The 23,001-nt window shown below is 42.4% G+C and overlaps 1 protein-coding gene across 6 annotated transcripts in view; it reads left to right on the forward strand.

The window, feature by feature from the left end:
• Positions 1 to 23,001, forward strand: part of LOC136885915 (uncharacterized) — a 446,154-nt gene that overhangs the window by 91,594 nt on the left and 331,559 nt on the right. For 2 of the 6 annotated variants that reach the window (XM_067158634.2, XM_067158642.2), the window contains exon 2: positions 14,804 to 15,037. The exons of the other annotated variants lie outside the window; for them this stretch is intronic. In XM_067158634.2, coding sequence (XP_067014735.2) covers positions 14,952 to 15,037 — 86 coding nt within the window. In that variant the 5' untranslated portion in view covers positions 14,804 to 14,951. The remainder of the gene's footprint in view (positions 1 to 14,803; positions 15,038 to 23,001) is intronic. 6 annotated transcript variants of the gene reach the window in all.

Here is a 23,001-nt window from a genome sequence, read left to right on the forward strand (position 1 = left end):
AAGGCAACAGACATCTACAATAAAGGCTGCATACATGTCAAAAATAGCAGTAAAATACTGTATTTACCATACTTGGTGTACGTTTGAACGAAATACACTGACTGACAGAGCAAATGCAACACCAAGAAGGAGTGGTCAGAACTTTATGCCAGTTGCAGGGTAGACTGACGTCACTGAGGTATGCTCATGATGTGAAATGCGCCGCTGTGCTGCGCACGTAGCGAACGATAAATGGGACACGGCGTTGGCGAATGGCCCACTTCGTACCGTGATTTCTCAGCCGACAATCATTGTAGAACGTGTTGTCGTGTGCCACAGGACACGTGTATAGCTAAGAATGCCAGGCCGCCGCCAACGGAGGCATTTCCAGCAGACAGACGACTTTACGAGGGGTATGGTGATCGGGCTGAGAAGGGCAGGTTGGTCGCTTCGTCAAATCGCAGCCGATACCCATAGGGATGTGTCCACGGTGCAGCGCCTGTGGCGAAGATGGTTGGCGCAGGGAGATGTGGCACGTGCGAGGGGTCCAGGCGCAGCCCGAGTGACGTCAGCACGCGAGGATCGGCGCATCCGCCGCCAAGTGGTGGCAGCCCCGCACGCCACGTCAACCGCCATTCTTCAGCATGTGCAAGACACCCTGGCTGTTCCAATATCGACCAGAACAATTTCCCGTCGATTGGTTGAAGGAGGCCTGCACTCCCGGCGCCCGCTCAGAAGACTACCATTGACTCCACAGCATAGACGTGCACGCCTGGCATGGTGCCGGGCTAGAGTGACTTGGATGAGGGAATGGCGGAACGTCGTGTTCTCCAATGAGTCACGCTTCTGTTCTGTCAGTGATAGTCACCGCAGACGAGTGTGGCGTCGGCGTGGAGAAAGGTCAAATCCGGCAGTAACTGTGGAGCGCCCTACCGCTAGACAACGCGGCATGATGGTTTGGGGCGCTATTGCGTATGATTCCACGTCACCTCTAGTGCGTATTCAAGGCACGTTAAATGCCCACCGCTACGTGCAGCATGTGCTGCGGCCGGTGGCACTCCCGTACCTTCAGGGGCTGCCCAATGCTCTGTTTCAGCAGGATAATGCCCGCCCACACACTGCTCGCATCTCCCAACAGGCTCTACGAGGTGTACAGATGCTTCCGTGGCCAGCGTACTCTCCGGATCTCTCACCAATCGAACACGTGTGGGATCTCATTGGACGCAGTTTGCAAACTCTGCCCCAGCCTCGTACGGACGACCAACTGTGGCAAATGGTTGACAGAGAATGGAGAACCATCCCTCAGGACACCATCCGCACTCTTATTGACTCTGTACCTCGACGTGTTTCTGCGTGCATCGCCGCTCGCGGTGGTCCTACAATCTACTGAGTCGATGCCGTGCGCATTGTGTAACCTGCATATCGGTTTGAAATAAACATCAATTATTCATCCGTGCCGTCTCTGTTTTTTCCCCAACTTTCATCCCTTTCGAACCACTCCTCCTTGGTGTTGCATTGTCACTGTCAGTCAGTGTAAGTGATTTTTTGTGGTTACGTTTTCTTGGTGGTGGGCGCTCCATTTCCTTTATTTGTAAATGTGAATGAAAATTAAACAGGGCTGGAAATGTACAGAGCATAAACAACTGAATTGAGTGGGATACCATTTATCTCTTTTCGCATTATTCCGTTAATTCCTTGTTCTTTAAACGAAATATGAAACAAAATTTGACAAATAATTACCGTGGCTATCCGTAATGTCGCTGTGTAAACAATAAAATGGATTTAATTAGAAATAGAAATTACAAAAAAGGAATCTCGGGTATAATTCAGTAATACTTACTGAAAGTACGACATATCCTTGGTTTTATTACTTCGAGTAGTAAAACCATACGCTGAGCTTACGGCTGGCACTCTTGAAAGCGAGAATCTATGTTTTCACTTCTTAAAACTTAGGAAATTAAATTGGCATGCACGATCTCCCTGTCACCTCAACATATGCTCTCGCGCCAATTCGCTTTGTTTTGACAACCGTTAACATGGCTGCCCCTTATCAACTTGCTTCCGCAGGGAGCGTTGATGTCAGGCATACAGCCCCTCTATGTTATTCTAGCTCGTTGGATTAAAGTCATTAATAAATTTCTGTTCCAAGATAGATGGCCCCTTGTAGTTTCAGTCCGCAATGAGAGATTGCACCGCAATGCGCAATGTGTGCAGTATCTTACTATTATTAACAACAGATAGCGCAGAGAAGTAACTTCCGCCGTAGTGAGGCACATCCGGTTATTTTCACCACACCCCCTCCCTCCACCTTCTATCCTATTCCTCCTTCCTTCACCACACCCCCTCATCTTCTATGACGATTATAGTGCAGTTCTACTATTTCCATTCCCAATACATTATAATTATATTTTTATTTTAAGTCCTAAATTATGATCTGATACCCCTAGCTCGTACGGCATACTATGTTATTGAGAGCATAACCTCACACAACAAAGTAGATTTATCTTGAAATGAATAATTGGCACATTACCACGAAGCTGATATTATGACAAATAATACATTCCTTAAAAATATGGGTATCACATCAGTATACAAGTACCACATGAAAATAAAAATAAGAGTTAAGTGCACTGAGACAGCCCCTGAGGTGTACTTAAACAGGATTTCAGGAGGGCTGGGGAATATATATTTCTAATAACAAGCACAAGGGGATGTACAGCACAGGCATATGGGCACTTGGAATTCAAACAACACAAATACTGTACCATCATGATAACTGAAAATGAAAATCCACAGCCTGTTTCCAGTCATTCGACCGGGTCAGGAATGGAATGAATGAAGCCCCATCTAGCGGTGAGGATGGGAATTGTGCCGGCTGCCGAAGCCTGTCGCACTCCTCTGGGGCATTGATTAATGAATGACAGATGAAATGAAATGCTATTGGAGAGTGTTGCTGGAATGAAATATGACAGGGAAAACCGGAGTACCCGGAGAAAAACCTGTCCTGCCTCCGCTTTGTCCAGCACAAATCTCACATGGAGTGACCGGGATTTGAACCACGGAACCCTGCGGTGAGAGGCCGGCGCGCTGCCGCCTGAGCCACGGAAGCTCTACCATCATGACAATTATTGTTTAAAATCGACATTAGTTCGAACAAGGTTAATCGATTGGGCAAAGTCGGATTCAATGCAACCCAGGAAGATTATCTCCATACTTGACGTTATACGACTGATTCTTTGTCAGAAGGGCCCACTGATTGAGGTTAGACTTGAAATACTTCACTTCGAGACAAACGACATTTAATTACAAAAATTGCTGTTTTCATGCCCACTTGCCTGCCATCTGCAGAACTTTTCTGCAACTATTTGCACGTTGTGAATGACCTCCAACGTTATCTAAAAATTAGGACTGGAACTACCTGAAGCTAGCTACAGGTTAGAACCATAAGCTCCGTTAGTCTTTCACCGGGTAAGTGCTGGGCGCCCGCGGGGCGGAATGCCCAGCGTGAGCACTTCTGTTGTAGAGCTTTCTCTGTCGATACCTTCACTCTTCAAAGAATCGACTCTGCCCCTCTGCTTTTTCTCATATTTTGAGTTAAGAGGACGGTAATTACCTCATTTTATTTTCCTTTTAAACTAGAATCAACATAGTTTCGCCTCATAATGGCAAGAATCGTTATTATGCTGAAGATCACTGAAAATCACACTGGATCCGTCCTACAAAATCAACTGCTCTACATAATCCGTCTAGTAGAGTTCCGTTTGGCTGTTAGATGGCAAAGCACTTGGAACATCAAAATTGGTATGCAGACCGTCTAAATACCTCCACTTTTGCTAGTTTGAGGGTATTCTTCGAAAACCGTGAAAAAAATTGGTGGGGCGTAAACCAGTAGTAGTAGTAGTAGTAGTAGTAGTAGTAATAGTAGCTGACGATATGTGTCGCATCCGCCTTATATTTCATGGAGGTATGATCTTGTATTGAAGTACATGTCAAAAGTAGTGCATTTTTTTCGGCATATATACACACACAGGCTTATTATGTCTTAGAAGCATTTTGTTCAAGATAACCGAATTGGAAATAATTCATGACCAGTGCCGTTTAATATAATATAGAAGCCGAGTTGTAAGTATTGCAATGCCGTTTATTCTACAGCAGAAACATAGTTGTATCTGTTGACTTTTATTTAATATTACAGTCTTGAAATAGTTCACTAAAGACTATTATGTATTTCACTATCCCAACTGCAAGTATTAAAATTGTATGATTTTATGGACATTTAGCGCTAATTGCAGACCATCTGTACTTTTGTTATCATATAGTCACAAAAACTACTCTTGTGTTGCTGCCCTTTGGTGTTCATACCCTCTATAGTTGAATTTAATTGACAATTCCCAGAGTTCCCTAGTTGGCTACTATATTTTTTAGCTGAATACTCCATATATTCATTTTTACCTTGAACGTTTTAGACATACCTAAAGGACTTAACAGTGCTACATGCCAGAGGCAGTGAGTTAATATGCCAAGGAAAATGGCTGTGTTAAGATTGACTTAGTCACAGTCTTCCCACCGAGGCAGCCAAGCTTCGAATGCCGGTCGGTGCAAGAATCTGTATACTGCAAGATTTCTTTTCTTCTTTGTCGATCATCCTATTAGAGTATCGTGAAATGTGGACTATTTTTAATCCTACTTTTATTGTTGAGCCATACAGTTCTATTTTCCGCATTTCACTGGTATAACGGAGCCTTTTCAGTGTATTTAATTCGGTCGATATATCTTGTTGGAGGTCTTCCACGGTCTCTTGAGCCTTAACTTCTGAGGAGAATCAGGTCAGAAGTCTAGATTATCGGGGGTGGGGGAGTGGGGAGTATAAACAGAATGACCGAGGGAGTTGACCGCGCGGTTAGGATCGCGCAGCTTTGAGAGTATATTCGGGAGGTAGTGAGTTCGAACCCCATTATCGGCAGCCCTGAAAATGGTTTTCGGTGGTTTCCTATTTTCACCAGGAAAATGCTGAGGTTGTGCCTTAATTAAGGCCGCGGCAGTTTCCTTCCCAATCCTGGTCCTGTTATAGGCATATCCCATCGTCGCTATAAGACCTATCTGTGGCGGTGGACGTAAAGTAAATTGAAAAAACAAAACAGAATGATTCGGAAACTGTCACCCTCTCCTTCATTTCAGATGTTTATGCTGGATCAGTTTGGGCGAGAAAGCTGTAGAATAATATAAATTGTGTACTTTGAACCATTAATATCCCTTCCGCGGATAGGTGGTGTTTGCCTATGCATGAGAAGTGTTTACCCTGACGGTGAAGTTGCGACAATGGCAAATAAAGACATCACGACCACTGCAGCATCATTTATCTTATTAAGTCTTCTACTGAAGAGGAGGAAAGAACGAGAACGGTGAGTGAAATGTTACTGGAAAGCATGATAAAGCTCTCTTTGCTCACTGTCGATCTCATATGTTCAAGATATTACGCTTTTTAGAGCCAGACAGTATTTTCTTGCACCTGGCCAGCGATTCATATTTTTGCAGTTCTTTTTTAACGCAAATGCTGGAAAGTATATTCTTTCTTGCGGCCTCCAGTTGTACAGGTTTGGAATAAGGAAAGTAGTCTTATTATATCACATGCTTTGCTGTGTTAAAAGCTGCCTGTGTTTTCATTGGTTAACATCGTATTTAATTAACGTAATTCAAACAAACCAATAATACTTGCCTCCTACCTTTTCCCGGCAACAGTTGTTCATTGATCGTCAAATCATTCAAACGTGAGCATTCGTAAATTAATCATTTGTTCATACTCCTAGTTGTTCTTTGTTTCATTATATGTGATTTCCTCTATTTATCTGGATGGCGCATTCATTTCAATAATATTATTCGTCTTGTGTTTTGTTTGCTTTAGATAACTGAAGTTGCGCTGCAGAATTTATTTTATCGCATTCGATTTTAACTCCTCCTCTGCAGTTACTTATTTTTATTCTACCGCTTTTCCCACACCTGTGGGGTCTCGGGTGCGAACTCTGTCGCACATGTGAATTTAGGCCTGTTTACGGCCATATGCCCTTCCTGACACCAACCCTATGTGGAGGGACGTAATCACTATTGCGTGTTTCTATGGTGTTTGGTAATGTGGTGTGTTATCTGAGTCTGAAGATGAGAGTGTTGGGACAAACACAAACACCAGCCCCGAGCCAGAAGGAAATCAGATGCGATTAAAATCTTCGACTCGGCCGGCAATCGAACCATGGACCCTCGACGCTGACCATTCAGCCAAGGAGTCGGGCTCCTTCTGTGTAGTGATGGGATATTCGATTCATTTTACCGAATCAATTCATTTGATTCCGTTCACGTTACTGAATCGATGCAGTGATCCGATTCACGGCGCATTAAGAGTCACCGTTCCTATTGCATCTGTCTACTGTGTACTGATACGTAGTGATGGGTCGTTCATGAACGAACTGACTCTTTTGAACGACTCGTTGGAGTGAGCTGATCGTTCAAATACGAGTCGACTCTTGTATGAGCTAGCTCCCTCCTTGCTCCATGAGAACTAGTCCTTCAATTACGAGTCGACTCTTGTATGAGCTAGCTCCCTCCTTGCTCCTTTAGAACTAGTCGTTCATTTACGAGCCGACTCTTTATCAGTGAACGGCCTGCACCATCAACTGCGAGTCCAAGAAAGAGCTAGCTCGAAACATCGACTCTCGTTCATTTCTAGCCAATACCATGCTTCACGTAACATACAGATGCTTTCTTTTTTTTTCTTTTTATAGGCTATCCAGTCTAGCCTCTTGCCGCACTTGGTGCACCAGTGGTTGTAGTCTGTCTGCCATGTGCGTTATTTGTTCCATAGTTCTGGCAACCTGCTATCTAACGAAACACTAAAATGAAATAAACAACATGTTATTGAGCAATACTTACCAGTTCACTTCTTGTATGGGCTCATAATCTATGAAAGATGTACTGTAGATCCAGTAGGTTAAGAGCAAATGAACGACACCAAGTTCGGGTTAACTATCCTAAACTAAGCACGAACAACAGTCACTATCCAGAAAACTAAATATACCACCCGGCAAGTAGAAACAGCGTAGTTAATTAAGAAATACTCTGTCAAATCCTCATCTGTTTCTTAAATTCGGTCATAGTTATGAATCAACATATTGCTAACATCACCTGGTTTTACGGTTCAGTGGATAAAATGATGTACATTAGTTTTAAATCAAATTAAGGAAAATATAATATGACGCTAGTTTTGGCTTTAAAATATAAGCTAAATAACTCATGATCCAAAGTGTTTTTTTTTTGCTAGGGGCTTTACGTCGCACCGACACAGATAGGTCTTATGGCGACGATGGGATAGGAAAGGCCGAGGAGTTGGAAGGAAGCGGCCGTGGCCTTAATTAAGGTACAGCCCCACCATTTGCCTGGTGTGAAAATGGGAAACCACGGAAAACCATTTTCAGGGCTGCCGATAGTGGGATCCAAAGTGTATACCGCAGTATATTTTCAACGTGTAATCTTGTAAGGAGTCTGACTCCTTAGCTGGATGGTCAGTGTTGAGGCCTTCGGTGCAGAGAATCCCTGATTCGATTCCCAGCAGAGTCGGGGATTTTAATCTCTTCTGATTAATACTTCTGACTTGGGAACTGGTTGTTTGTGTTTGCCCCAACACTCTTCTCTTCATATTCAGACAACACACCACACTGGCAATCACCACAGAAACACGCAATAGTGATTACATCCCACCACATAGGGTTAGCGTCAGGAAGGGCATCCGGACGTAACACAGGGCCATATCCACATGTGCGAAACAGTTCGTACCCGCGACCCTACAAGTTTGGGAAAAGCGGCAGTAGAAAAATAATTGGTGTAATTGTGTAAGGAATGCCAATATATCGAACATATACGTCTCATACGGAGTAATCGTTCTTGAAAAAAAAAAAAACAGTATGTGACGTACTGTATGCGAAAAAAGGAAAAATACAGTACGTAGTAAGAGATGCTATACATGGTTATATGCACATTTGTGCTGATAGTATTTTCCATTAGTTTCGTTAAATATCGCATTTAATCAGTTATGTTTCCTACGCTGCATTATTGAATGAAAGGATCTGTTGTTCCAACGCGGAAAGTGGAACGAGGAACTTTCTGTATCTCCAGTCGAAACAGAATAATCTGATATTTGTTGATACGTGAACAGGAATGGAGACTCGTCTCATGCTCTTCTCGAAAAAATTCCAGTAGACTGCTGCGACCGAAAGGAAGTTGTGCCAATATCTCGAACATACGTCTGGTACGGTGCGTTCAATCTTGAAAGACATCATTTTAAGAATAATGGAACTTAGGCACAGCAATATTAGATGCCATTCATTAATACTGTATATTAGTGATACGTTTCTTCATTACTTTATATAAAGCTTTATCTTTGGATTAATTGCCAATTGTGCCAGCAGTGCATACAGTATATTACTTGTTCATTTGTTTTATTCCAAGAGTACGTGCCAAACTGGACATTGTGTTGCTATCTGTTGTGAGAAATGTAAACTATTTGCGCTATCTCGTTCGTTCCCGGAAGTCATGAAGAGCCGTCCGCCCTAAATTGGATGTATGAATGAACGAACGAACCTAGAGGCGGAGAGCGCCCTGACTTACACGGCTCGCTCCAACCATCCCGTTTCCAAGAGTCGACTCTTTTGAATGACTCTCAGCTGGGAGCGGAAGCGAATGAGCTAGCTCCCTCGAAAGAGCTATTTCGACCTATCACTACTTAATAAGACAGCAGTAACAACATTCAGTGCTTGCTGCTGCCATCTGGTCTTCATTGTATGAACTGCTATCCTACGCTTCATCCAGTTCTCAGATTCACGTTTCTCCTGCAGCCATCTCTTCGCATCAAATTTTGATGTTACAAAGCCTTTTCCCCACAGTGACAACACCATTAAATAACTATATAGAATTAGACGAAAAAATATCTGTAGGCTACACACAATCATCAGTGATCTGCATTTAGAGCTGTCGCCCAGGTGGGAGATTCCCTATCAATTGTTTGCCTAGTTTTTTCTTAAATTATCGCGAAGAACATGGAAATTTCATTTGCATTCACGGTAAGTACATAATACAAAACAAATAAGATAAAAAAATAATGAAATGAAATGTCGTATGGCTTTTAGTGCCGGGAGTGTCTGAGGACATGTTCGGCTCGCCAGGTGCAGGTCTTTTGATATAACTCCCATAGGCTACCTGCGCGTCGTGACGAGGATGAAATGATGATGAATACAACACATGCACCCAGCCCCCGTGCCAGCGAAATTAACCAATGATGGTTAAAATTCCTGACCCTGCCGGGAATCGAACGTGTGACCCCTGTGACCAAAGGCCAGCATGCTAACCATTTAGCCATGGAGCCAGACTGTTAAAAAATGAAATATTAGGGGCCGATGACCTTCGATGTTAGGCCCCTTTAAACAACAAACATCATCATCAGTTAAAAAATGAAATGCAGGTAAAGTACTATACTTGCTCGTTATATGGCAGTACAAAATATACGTAGTTATTAATAATAATAAGAAGAAGAAGAACTGAAGTTATTGCATCAGTGGGCTCACTAACCGACCACGTACACCGGTGATCTCGTGATTCGATTATTGAAGTGCAATGAAAATTTCGAGTGGTCATGAGCATGACTTAGTCATAGGGTAGGCTGGAGAGTTGAGTTGAATTAATTGTCGAATGCCAACCAAGTTATAATACTGATTCATTAAACTAATAAACAGAATGATCTAATAGCCTACGTATTTACTAGCTAGTTACTTTGGAATTATGTTTTGACTACCTTTTCAACACTGCAAATACTGTACTGTAAATCCATCTATTACCTCCCTGTAAGAAGAGAACAGTGAATGCAAGTGTGTATTATTTTCAAATGAGTTGGGAGCGGGAGTCCGTTACATCATACTATTCCAAGGTAGCTAGGTACGATTCTTTCAGTGTGTCATGGCTCTGCATGTCTCGCTGCAGCGGAAGTTCGGCTCCCCGCTAATATCCAGTGTGCTGATAACGAACAGTGTGTTGTCTCACTGATCCGTGAGTGAGCTACGCAGCACTGTCTGCTGCCAGGCAGCTGAATCGTGTGACATGAGCTCGCCGTTTCTGTGAATCGATTCACTCGGACACTTGAATGAATCGATGCACTGCTTCGAATCATACACTCGGTAGGCAGCACTACTACTGTGTAGATATTGTGAACCAGACATATCGGAACGTTAAAATTTAATTCATTTTAGAATGGTGCGGATTGCTCAATGGAATGTCTCATTTGCTATTAACATTCAAAAAAACATTTGAAGAGAGATCTGAATAAAAGTTTTTCAGTCGGTGGTATACAACGAGGTGGCTAATCCTGACGTGCTGGCGGACATAAACCAGTCATAACCTGGACGGTTAAAGACTTCGCTGATTGCTTCTCGGAAAATACTGACTCTCAGGACTTTATCAGATATCCATTTTCTGATCGAAGCGCTTTGCTGTCAGTGTTAACAGGTCGAAAAATAAGAACAGATAATTTCACTTTCATGTGGTACTGCACTGAAAGTGTATTTTCTAAATATCTTCTGTCTGACTTTTGGATTAAAGCACCATGCGACTACCCTGAGCTTGCGGAAAGGGCAGTCAACTTCCTGGTGCCCTTTTCAACGACATAGATTTGCGTACAAGAATTCCCAGGACTTGGTTTCCCAAAGATAAGCACCGTAACGGACTGCGTGTGGAGGTGACCTAAGGCTAATCCTGAGCAAAATACAGTCTGATATAAATAAGCTGTTTTCAGTGATGTAAGCTTAAATATCGCATTAGTATTACTCCATGTTATATCTATTCTACTCACTTTTGGAAATTACAGTATTTTTTGCCAGTTACTTACCCGGCCATTAGCAGAGAATGTATTACTATTCAGAATACCACTCAGTCTTTTAATAGTTTGATTTTCCGTATTGTCTTTAGAATTTGAGGTGTTGGCGGTACTTACTACAGTAATAATAATAATAATAATAATAATAATAATAATAATAATAATAATTGTATTTGATTTACGTCCCACTAACTACTTTCACTGTTTTCGGAGACGCCGATATGCCCGAATTTAGTCCTGCAGGTGTTCTTTTACGTGTCAGTAAATGTACAGACACAAGGCTGACGTATTTGAGCACCTTCAAATACCACCGGACTTAGCAGACCAAGTTAGGGTCAGAAGGCCAGCGCCTCAACCGTCTGAGCCACTCAGCCCGGCTTTGGTGATACTTAAAACATTGAAACAGGAAAGGTGGTACTTCAGATGAAAAGTTTGGGAAACACTGATCTGAATAGTTCCGGATACCGTCTACTGGAATAGTTCCTTTTGTATTGCCGACTGAATAGGTCACACGGTAGTGCGTTCGCTGGTTTTCTCACCCCATGTTGAGAGGTTCGTTCCCAGTTCAGTCCGTTGGAGTATTTGAAGGTGCTCAAATACGCCATCCTTTTATCGGTGGATGTATCGGCACGTAAAAGAAATCCTGCGGAACAAAATTGCTTGGCCTTTTCGAAAACCGTAAAAGTTATGACTGGGAAGTCAAATTAATATATTTTTAATATCATTAGTAGAGGTGGTAGTCGTAGTGGGTGCTTGTGCATTGTTTTATCAAAAGGCGCTTATATGTATACTTGGCTGTTATATCGAATAGGTTGTATAAAGGTCCTCGTATTTTCTTCTTCATGGAGCCGGGCCGAACGGCTCAGAGGGTACCGCACTGGCTTCTGAGCCCAGGTTGGCGGGTTCGATCTTGACTCACTCCGATGGTATTTGAGAGTGCTTGAATACACCAGCATCATATCGGTAGATTTACTGGCACGTAAAATAACTGGGTGACAAAATTCTGGCACTTCGGTGCCATCGAAAACCGTAAAAGTAGTTAGTGGGACATAAAACTAATCACATTATTATTATTATTATTATTATTATTATTCCCAGTGGAAGTTGACGTTCAAAACATACGTCATGATCTCTCGCTCAACCCCCACTGTGTCACTAAGTAGCTTCCACGCCCGCTGAGGCTTACTCCGAACCGATTGTCTGCAAACATAGTTCTCTTGCAGTGTGTCCGGCTCCACGGCTAAATGGTTAGCGTGCTGGCCCTTGATGACAGGGGTCCCGGCAATGTCGGGAATTTTAACCATAATTGGTTGGTTGGCTTGGTGTACGTGTCGGTCTTCATCATTTCATCATCACGACGCGCAGGTCTCCCTTGGACGTCAAATCAGAAACTTGCATCTGGCGAGCCGAACTTGTCCTCGTACACTCTCGACACTAAAAGTCATCCGCCATTTCATTTCTTGTCCAGCTCCATGGCTAAATGGTTAGCGTACTCGCCTTTGGTCACAGGGGTCCCGGGTTTGATTCCAGGCAGGGTCGGGAATTTTAACCATAATTCTCCTGGCATGGGGACTGGGTGAATGTGCCGCCTTCATCATAATTTAATCCTCATCGAGACACGCAGGTCGCTTACGGGCGTCGAATCTAAAGACTTGCACCAGGCCACACGGTATTATTATTTATTTAATTTCTTGCAGAGCATGTGCAGAACTTGATATTGCCACTGGTTTTCTATCTCCACGCCTGACTGTGTGATTTAAGTTATTTGACGCAAGCAGATCACAGCTGAGCACAGTAACGAAGCTTAAGCTTATCTATAACCTCCCAATAATAACAGTCAAGCTAAGGTGTCCTAAATTTCATCAAATAAACTTTCTGAACCACTTTATTTTTTAACATTCTTGTGCTATATTTACATCGTGCTGCTCCATTTATCGTCAGCGATAATTTATAACTTTGCTTACTAATAGACTACAGAAATGTGTGGGGGGAGAGAGAGGCCTCTTTCACGATAGGCTGCGGGAGCTGAGTCTGTCTTTGACACGGCGGGTGGAATGTTGGCTACTGAGTATATGATTCGTAGTAGTGCATCGATTCATTCAAATGTCAGAGTAAATGGATTCTCAGTAAGGGCGAGCTCACGGCACACGATTCAGTTGACTCGCAGCAGACAGTGCTGTGTGGCTCATTCACAGATCAGTGAGACATAACACACACACGGTTCATTATCGGCACACTGGATATTGGCGGGAAGCCGAACCTCCGTTGCAGCCAGACATATATAGCCATGGCACACTGAAAGAATCGTACGCAATCACGGATCAGTGAGACACAACACACACAGGTTCATTAACGGCACACTGGACATTGGCGGGGTGCCGAACTTCCGCTGCAGCGAGACATGCAGAGCCATGGCACACTGAAAGAATCGTACGATGTAACGGACTCGCGCTCTCAGCTCATTTGCAAATAATACACACTTGCATTCACTGTCCTCTTCTTACAGGGAGGTAATAGATGGATTTATTTGGAGTGTTATAAAGGTAGTCAAAACATAATTCTAAAGTAACTAGCCAGTAAATACGTAGGCTATTAGGTCATTCTGTTTTCTCCACCAAGCTGTTCCATATCAGACTGCCAAGCCTACCGAAATGCACCCATTAACCGACACTATGAGCAACACTTTACACCATTCTGGCTACATAAGAAATGGTGCTACTAATATCGGTCTCTATACAAGTGATTGGCTGTGCGGTGAGCTTGCATTCCGAAGATTATGGGCTCGAGTCCCACTTGTCGGTAGCCGTAGATATAGTTTCCCATTTTCACACCAGGCATTGTGCACACTATCACACCAAATACGAATATAGACAGTCCATCATTGTACTGAGGGAAAATTTTATATCCTCTCAACCTCCCCTCCCCCTTTTAGAGTTATCAAAAACAGAATTCCAAGAACTGTCATGTTTGAAAAATAAACAGAAGGCGCTCACTAACGCTCACGGAACCTGAGCGGTCTCTCTGTGATTCACTTACAGGTTGTAGAGTCACCGAAATATCCGAATTCCCAGTAAGAGACTCTGCTCCCGGAGCCTAGTGTGAAAGAGGTCATACTTTCTTTGTATCTTGTCGAAGAGGAACTATACCACCGAGCGAGTTAGCCGTGAGGTTACAGCTGTGAGCTTGCTCGGAACCTGAGAATATCGACTGTCATTTCCTGAGAATTATATTTCCTTTACAATAATGCGATATGTACACTTAAAAGACCGAGCAAATGGCTGCGCGGTTTGGGTCACATAGCTAACAGCTTGCATTTGGAGACAGTAGGTTCGAACCAATTTCCCCCCCACCCCCACCCTGCCGGCAGCCCTGAAGATGGTTTTCCGTGGTTTCCTGTTTTCACACCAGGCAAATGCTGGAGCTGTACCTTAAGACCACGGTCACTTCCCACTCTTAGCTCTTTCCTATCCCCTTGTCGCCATAAGACCTATCTGTGTCGGTGCGATGTAAATCTAATTGTGTATGTTGGGTATTCAACCCGAAGGCTGGTTTGATCCTCTACAGCTCCGCCAAAAGCTGTCATAAAGAGCCTGGGCGTCACTGAAGAGGCGTACTAGGGAAATGAGGAGTGAGGTAGTTTCCCGTTGCTTTCCTCACCGAGCAAGAAGTTGCTATTGCATATCAGTCTGTCAAGCCCACTGAAATGCATGAACCAACCGACCCTATGAGCGATATTTTCACACCATTCATAACAGGGACTGGCTGCATAAGGAATGGTATTACTAGCATCGCTCATACCTCAGTTAGCTAATTATAAATATGTACCGGGTATATAAGAATAGCAGGAATTAATTTACTTTGGTAAACCGTCTTGAGGAAAATTATAATAATATTTATTTTTATTATTATTATTTTAAGTTTGAGTTCCTAAGTTTCGTTTTGAGTTATCTCCGTCTGTTGGGGAAACGAGATTACGGTGACAACATTAAACTTGAACAGTGCACGTCTCTTAACACGGCGGTACGCAGACACTTTGTGAGTGAGAAATTTTAACTTCAAAAGGAGAATGTGGCCTTGGTCGTCCTCGTCTTCCTCGTCATCGGATGACGAAGAAATGCTCTTGCTGCTGGCACTTGCAGATGAGGAGAACAGGTATATTTTTCTCTTTCTTTTACATTTGTGTTTTTTTTTTAAAAACGGTGGAATATTTCTCGGCTGGATTTATTTATTGTGTTGTGTTTATTTAGGGGCCTGACTTACAGGTGCGATAGGATTAGTGATATAAACCTACCTTCCGTGTACAAAATTCCAGGCGGGGACTTGAACTTCACCTCTTTATTATTATTATTATTATTATTATTATTATTATTATTATTATTATTATTATTATCTTTAGTATTGTATAAAGTTGTTAAAATGCTAGAAATTGTTCTGGTCATAGTATTCCTTTGGCAACTACATAGCGATCCATATAAACCCGAGTCATAACATTTGATTCAGTAATAGGACACATGTGCAACTTTGGGAGATAATACACAATTGGGAGATTAATAAATACATACATACATACATACATACATACATACATACATACATACATACATACATACATACATACATACATACATAAGATAAAGTCCGGCGGTCCGGGGGAGGGGGGTGCTCATTAAAAAAAAAAGATTATTCGATTAAGTAAAGAAACTGGTTACAATACTTAGTTGGGAGATTCCTCACAGCAAATGTTGGAAGCGCCCTTCACCAGCATCCATATACTTCTGTACTCGTTTCCTCAGTCTGCGACGGGTTATGTAGACGAAATGTATCGACAAAATGTCACTGTAATATTTGTCCGAAATGGAATATAATAATTCATTTTACTCAAATAAAGTGTAAAATCTGTTGTAAATTAAGAAATAGTACGACATATTTTAATTCCAGGGAATAATATGGATACATACTTTACTACCTTACAACTATTTTTTCTGCTACGCCGCAGCGCTTTCGTATGTGTTTGTCTAACACTTTCGTGTGAGATGTCTTTGCTCACTGAAGTTGTTTGAATTTATTAGGTGTCGTTTTCTTCATGTTGCTCATTCGTTTGTGCCCTAACTCATGTTTTAAATGATATATTTATTGGTTCAGGGACCATGCTGTTTTCCTTCTAACAAACGATAATATATATATTGGTCCAGGGATCATGCTATTTTGCTGTTTGAACTGCCCGCGCTGGTCATATGGACAAAGATAATGACAATTCACAGACATAGCACTCCCATTCGTCGGTGCAAGCCCTGGACCTCGAGAAAGAAACAAAAGACGGCACGAGCAACGGAATATAACATTAAGGAGCCCTGTCTATGGCCCGTAAGTACGTATACATATTTCTCCAGTAACGTCGGTATTTCTTAATTTACCGCAGAGTTTTCACTTTATTGGTGTAGGAGCAATTATTATTTTCCATTTGGGACAACGATTACAGTGATATTTCGTTGATATCTTTGGTCCTTGCATCCGGGAGATAGTAGGTTCGAATCCTACTATCGGCAGCCCTGAAAATGGTTTTCCGTGGTTTCCCATTTTCACACCAGGCAAATGCTGGGGCTGTACCTTAATTAAGGCCACGGCCGCTTCCTTCCAACTCCTAGGCCTTTCCTATCCCATCGTCGCCATAAGACCTATCTGTGTCGGTGCGACGTAAAGCCCCTAGCAAAAAAAAAATCTTTGGCCCACATAACCCTGCGACGTTCAGCGAAGTGTATCCTCGCCAATTTTGCTTCTTTCGTGTCTAATGGCCCCATGGAGTTCAGCAGTTGTCTGAGGTATATTCTTGTACATTCTGCTATTAGTAGATTGTTAACTTATCCTTCTTTGATTGCCATTAATATTATTTCTTGCTTTTATTTTATTATCTTTTATTTTTCATTTTATTTTGTTTCAATATTAAGTGGAGACGATGGTCGTGGCATGTAGGGACTGAGGATGACTGCTGTGGTGACCTTCCCTTGGGAGTCTCACGTTTCCGGGGTATCCAATGCACCTCATGGCATATCCAATGAATCTCGTATTTCTCTTCTTTTCTTTTGTCGTTAGTTGTTCATGTATGAAAAGGGGCTTTGTGAACATGGATCGGGGCTAATCACCTGTTATGTTCAATAAATGCTAATACTGTAATACTAAAATATTCTGCTATTAAGATACCCCCATAAGAAAAAGTCCGGCGAGGTCCGACTCATTGGCTGAATGGTCCGCGTTGAGGCCTTCGGTTTCAGAAGGTCCCGGGTTCGATTCCCGGCCGGGTCGGGGATTTTAATCGCCTCTGATTAATTCTTTTGGCCCGGGTGTTTGTGTTTGTCCCAACACTCTTTCGTCTTCACATTCAGACAACACACTACACTACCAACCACCACAGAAATACTCAATAGTAATCACATCCCTCCATATAGGATTGCGTCAGGAAGGGCATTCGGCCGTAAAACAAGGCCAAATCCACATTTGCGACACGGTTCTCACCCGCGACCCCACAGATGTGAGAAAAGCGGTATAAAAAAAGTCCGGCGAGATTAGGTCAGGTGATCACGGCGGGGGAGGAGGCACATTTTTTGAGATTATTTGGTCATCAAACAAACTGGTTACAAGTTGCATGGAAACGTTAGACGTACGACACGTTGCTCCATCGTGTTGGAAGTAACATTCTGTCAGTTCGACATCATCCAGCTGCTCCCAAATGTGTTGAGGGTGCCCGTATAAATTGCAGTGTCTACATTCGTATCAAAGAAAATGGGGCCAACAATTCTGGAAGCTGACACCGCGCACCTCACTCCAACCTTTTCATTATGCAGTGGAGTGGTGTTTCGTTGGATGATTTGGGGGTTTACAGCAGCCCAATATCTGTTGTGTGTGTTTTTTTTTTTTTTTAACTAACCTGACAGATGAAACCATGTCTCATCTGTAAACCAAGTTATGGAGAGAATGTTTGGGCGTTGAATACTACATCCCTGAAACCATCGAAAATAACGCATTCATTTCTCATGATCTGCTTCTTTCAATGTTTGCATCATATGCACTCGTGTGGTCGCAACCCCGATTTCTTCGCAGCTCTCCGACATGTGCCGTACGAAATGCTTCTCTCCTGGCTCCATCGACGCAACTGTTTCTTAGCAGAGTTCTCGAAGCGTCTTCGAACATTATCAATAGTCTCTGCACTCAGTGATGGTGTATGTTTACCACTGTCACTGTTTAGGCCTCAGTTGTATCCAGCTTTCTTACAATCGATTAAATTGTTACCTTTCTTGGAATATCCCGCACCCTACCTTGATCCCTCACATTGAATCAGTTGTATCCAGCTTTCTTACAATCGATTAAATTGTTACCTTTCTTGGAACATCCCGCACCCTACCTTGATCCCTCACATTGAATTCTCTTAATGCCCGTTGTGTTGTAACCAACGATTCTGTCTTCCAGTAGCCTATGTTTTCACAATAAAAACACGCTCTCGAAGTGTGTACTGCACGTTTTCGTTACGACTGCCAGCTAAAGACTGCGAACGAATTATTAATTTGCCAACAGTGCTCGTTATTGTTACGACAGTCAACAAAATTGTCAACAATGGGCAGCGTCACTGATTCTCCCAGGGCCACTGAGATGAGATCATTAAAACACATTTCCAGTTTCTATGGGCTGTCAGAGGGAAATTATGACCTGTTAAATTAGCTCAGGTTTGTATGGATCGCTCTGTAGTTTTATGCTACGGAATTGGTCATTCGAATAAGTTAACCTCCAGATCTTCAATTGTCATAAGCCAAACCTACGACGTTGACTGGTTAATGGCAAGCCAACAAAGGGGTGTACAAAATATTGTAAAGCAGTTTTGCCCTCACGCGATCTTGATTCACTGCTACGCACACTAGTTGAATCTAATACTTTTATATGGTTCAAAAACAATGAAACAAGTACGTTTACTTCCGGCTCCATGGCGTCGAGGCCTTTGGCCACAGGGGTCCCGGGTTCGATTCCCGGCCGGGTCGGGAATTTTAACCATAATTGGTTAATTTCGCTGGCACGGGGACTGGGTGTATGTGTCGTCTTCATTATTTCATCACCACCACCACGACGCGCAGGTCGCCTACGGGTATCGAATCAAAAGACTTGCATCTGGCGATCCGAACTTGTCCTCAGACACTCCTTGCACTAAAAGCCATACGCCATTTCATTTCAAGTAGGCCTACGTTTACAATGTGTTAGAAATAACCGTTATTATAATATCGTTATTTGTTGATTCATTGTCTATAGTATCTTTAATACCCAGAGGCCCCGGGTTCGATTCCCGGTCAGGTCAGGGATTTTTACCTGGACCTGAGAGCTGGTTCGAGGTCCACTCAGCCTACGTGATTAGAATTGAGAAGCTAACTGACGGTGAGATAGCGGCCCCGGTCTATAAAGCCAAGAATAACGGCCGAGAGGATTCGTCGTGCTGACCACACGATACCTCGTAATCTGCAGGCCTTCGGGCTGAGCAGCGGTCGCTTAGTACGCCAAGACTCTTCAAGGGCTGTAGTGCCATGGGGTTTGTTTGTTTGTATAGTATCTTTAAACTTATTGTATGGACCACCATTCGCAGAAGTGCGTGTTTTATTTCTAGTACTAGAGTACTTACAGCGTACCAATTTTTTATTTCACGTTACGCCACTGATGAATACATATTTTTGGCTTAAGCTGTATAAAATACCTCACATCTTATTTTTGGTGCAAGCTTGCCAAACGTTGCTTACTATACAGGAGTAACCATTTGGTGGCTACAATGCCGAGGCGGTAGGAAGTGCCCAGGAAAAAGGGTACGGAACATTTAAACCTTAGACAAAGTGGCACTTTCTCGGCAAACAGGTCCTTTACACATCGATCGTGGTAAACTCGTCGTTCGGATTGTTACATTTGCTCGGAATGGTTCAAGTAAAGGCCTTACCTTATTATTATTATTATTATTATTATTATTATTATTATTATTATTATTATTATTATTATTATTATTATTATCAAACAAGTCTAAAATACTAGGACAAAGTTTCCAGTGGAACTGAAAATGGTAAAAGATCCGTGTATTAATTTAATTTATTTTAACAGGCTCTTAATGACGTTGCCTTTTCCAGGGAAACTCTCAGGGAGTCTCCCATTTAACAATACAAATACCGATCAAGTTGGCCACGCGGTTAGGGTCGCGTGGCTTTGAGCTTGTATTCGGGAGATAGTGGGTTCAAACCCCACTGTCGGCAGCCCTGAGGATGGTTTTCCGTGGTTTCTTATTTTCACACCAGGCAAATACTGGGGCTGTGCCTTACTTCAGGCCGCTTTCTTCCCTCTCCTAGCCCTTTCCTATCCCATCGTCGCCATAAGACCTATCTGTGTCGGAGTGACGTAAAGCAAAATTGTAAATGAAACCTTTTAAAAATTAATAAAGAACAGTAGGAAATATACTCCTGTTCGGCGGAAGTGCGTAACAGGATTGACGTGAGTTTCTTCTCAAGAACTTCTTAGATCGGACTGGATGGTGAAGATTATTTGTTTTATGGTTTTAGGTTGTATGGTAACGATGGGATAGTACAGAAGTGTGAAGGAAGGGACCTTAGCCTTAAGATACAACTCCAGCATTTGCGTGGTGTGAGAATGGGAAACAACGGAGAATACGTCTTCATGGCTGCCGACACTGGGGTTCGAATCCATGTTATACCGAATACAAGCTCACAGCTACGTGACCCAAACCAAGTAACCAACTCTTCCGGTGGATAGTGAAGATTTGTCCGAACTACTTACTGTAAGTTTAGAATGTCTCATCAACAAACAAACGTTGTTAATAAAAATAGCAATTTTATGAAATCAGTTGTAATAAAAGTATTTATTTTATTTTTGGATTTCGGAATGTATGAAGGTTTTGGGAGCGATTCATTGGTGACACGTGTAGAGGAAGTTTTTTGATACACATGAACACTAAGCGTAGTGCGAAAAAAAAAATGAAAAAAAAATTGGTTGCTCTGTACGACTGGGTTTGCCTGTAGTGGTGGTATATTGTGAATTTTTGTAGCGTTCCTCTTGGATTATAGGTAAAGTTTTCGCGAGTTCTGTGGCATTCTTCGTGAACAGTGGTTTACGTCCTGAGGAATATTTTCTCTCGTTTATCCTTGCTGTACCTACACTCAGTAAGCGAGTGAAAGTGTAAAACTCCGGCGACGCTAAAGTACCTGCTAAAATTTTGCTCATTCTTTTTAGGTTAGTTTTTTTTTTTTTTTTTAATACAAAAAGTCCCAGTATATTTCTGTGAAAATCATGACTGTTCTGTTACGAAGCGACAGCGGGTGAAATTGTAAGTAAAGTGTTTAAAATTTGCTGTAGCTTAAGTTATGTTGGTGTCGTCACTGCCGTGAATACTAATGTGGAAATATGTGCGAGTATGTGGTTGAAAATATTCTTATTCGAGTGAATTATAATTTCATAACTTCAGTGCCTAAATTGTCTTATTCATTTTCCGATCTGTTTGCTTGTTATATTTCCACTTATTTATAGAGTGAGTTTATAAAATAGTAATGTTGGCTTGAGAGAGAGTGGTGGCGCTGCTTTTTTTGCAGCTGGGGTAACGAATGTGTTCATTGCACGCCACTGCTATATTGCGTACCGAATTCTAGGAGAAGTAGTGTACACTTTGTGTTAAGGGTTTTATTAAATTGCATAGTTCTTAGCGTTACCCGAGAAACAGGACGGGAAGGTCGCCATAGGTCGTTTCTCGTGTAAAGACCGGGTTCGGGAGTTATTGTAACGGCAGGCCCCCTTACCTACTGCCAATCATAATCGAGTTGGGCAGTTTTCATTATTATTGCGGACACTCGCTCTCCGCCTGCCTTTTTATATTCTTAGAAAGGCTGTCTCTGTGGTTTTCCGAAAGTCATAAAAGATCTGTCAATGGACAGAAGGCCAATATGACAGCAATATTAACGCAATAAAGCTGTTATAACACGTCTCTGCGTAAGTACAAATTCAAAGGAAAATTATCCATGATTAATATTAATCGAAATCGACTTTCAACCTATTAGATCGTGTTATGTACATTTAGTATGTGTTGAAGAAAATCCAGTATTCATTAATATTAATGTTTTAATATTGGAATATATATGGAATAATCAACCTGCGTTTACAGATCGTGTGAAACGGTTCCCTAAAAAAAGAAAACAGTATGTACCCAAGACATATCACAAGAAATTGTCATTACAACTTGGAGAATGTTAAGAACCAGGAAGAGCGTACTGAGCGAGAGGTAAAACGATCTCTGTTATATTGGTACAAGTTCTTGCAGTGAACCTCCATGCCGTGGTAGCTGACGGAATGCGTTGTTTTCTTTTCAATTTCTTCAATCTATTCGTGTTCCTTGGTTATCAAAGGCATTTAAAATGAGGTTGACTCTCATGCGGCGCTAGTGTACAGCCCTCAAATTGAAGCGGAGTCGGTTGTATATAGTTTGTACTTGGTTACTGCGAAAAATAAAGAAAAGACGAGAGCGTGAGTGGGCACCGTGAATCACATACGATTGTGTGTAACTGTTCTCGAATTAAATGGTGCAGCTGCTTCGTACGTAATGACGTATCAGCGTCAAGTCTACGCTTTTCTTTGGACGCTGGTGACGCAGCAGATCAAATACAGGTGGGCGGAGAAGGGAACACAAAGCAATAAATTATATTACAAACAATACAACTCATCACTAAGCAATACATGAGACTTATTTTACATACCACTTCTCCAAAACGCCCGTGAAAGCCTACCGGAACAAATAACCATGTTTCATGTCTAAATAGTGTGCTGGCCTTTGGTCACAGGGGTCCCAGGTTCGATTCCCGGCAAGGTATGGAATTTTAACAATCACTGGTTAATTTTGCTGGCACGGGGGTAGGTGAATTTGTCGTTTTAATCATTTTATCGTCATCAAGACGCGCAGGTCGCCTACGGGAGTCAAAAAGATCTGCACCTGGTGAGCCGAACATGTCCTCGGACACTCCCGGCACTAAAAGCCATACGCTACTTCATTTCATAGCACCAAGAAAGAGGGAAGGACAAGAAATTCACTTCCATGAGAATAATAA

The sequence above is a fragment of the Anabrus simplex genome, chromosome 1, assembly GCF_040414725.1.
Source record: "Anabrus simplex isolate iqAnaSimp1 chromosome 1, ASM4041472v1, whole genome shotgun sequence".
Classification (NCBI taxonomy): Eukaryota; Metazoa; Arthropoda; class Insecta; order Orthoptera; family Tettigoniidae; genus Anabrus; species Anabrus simplex.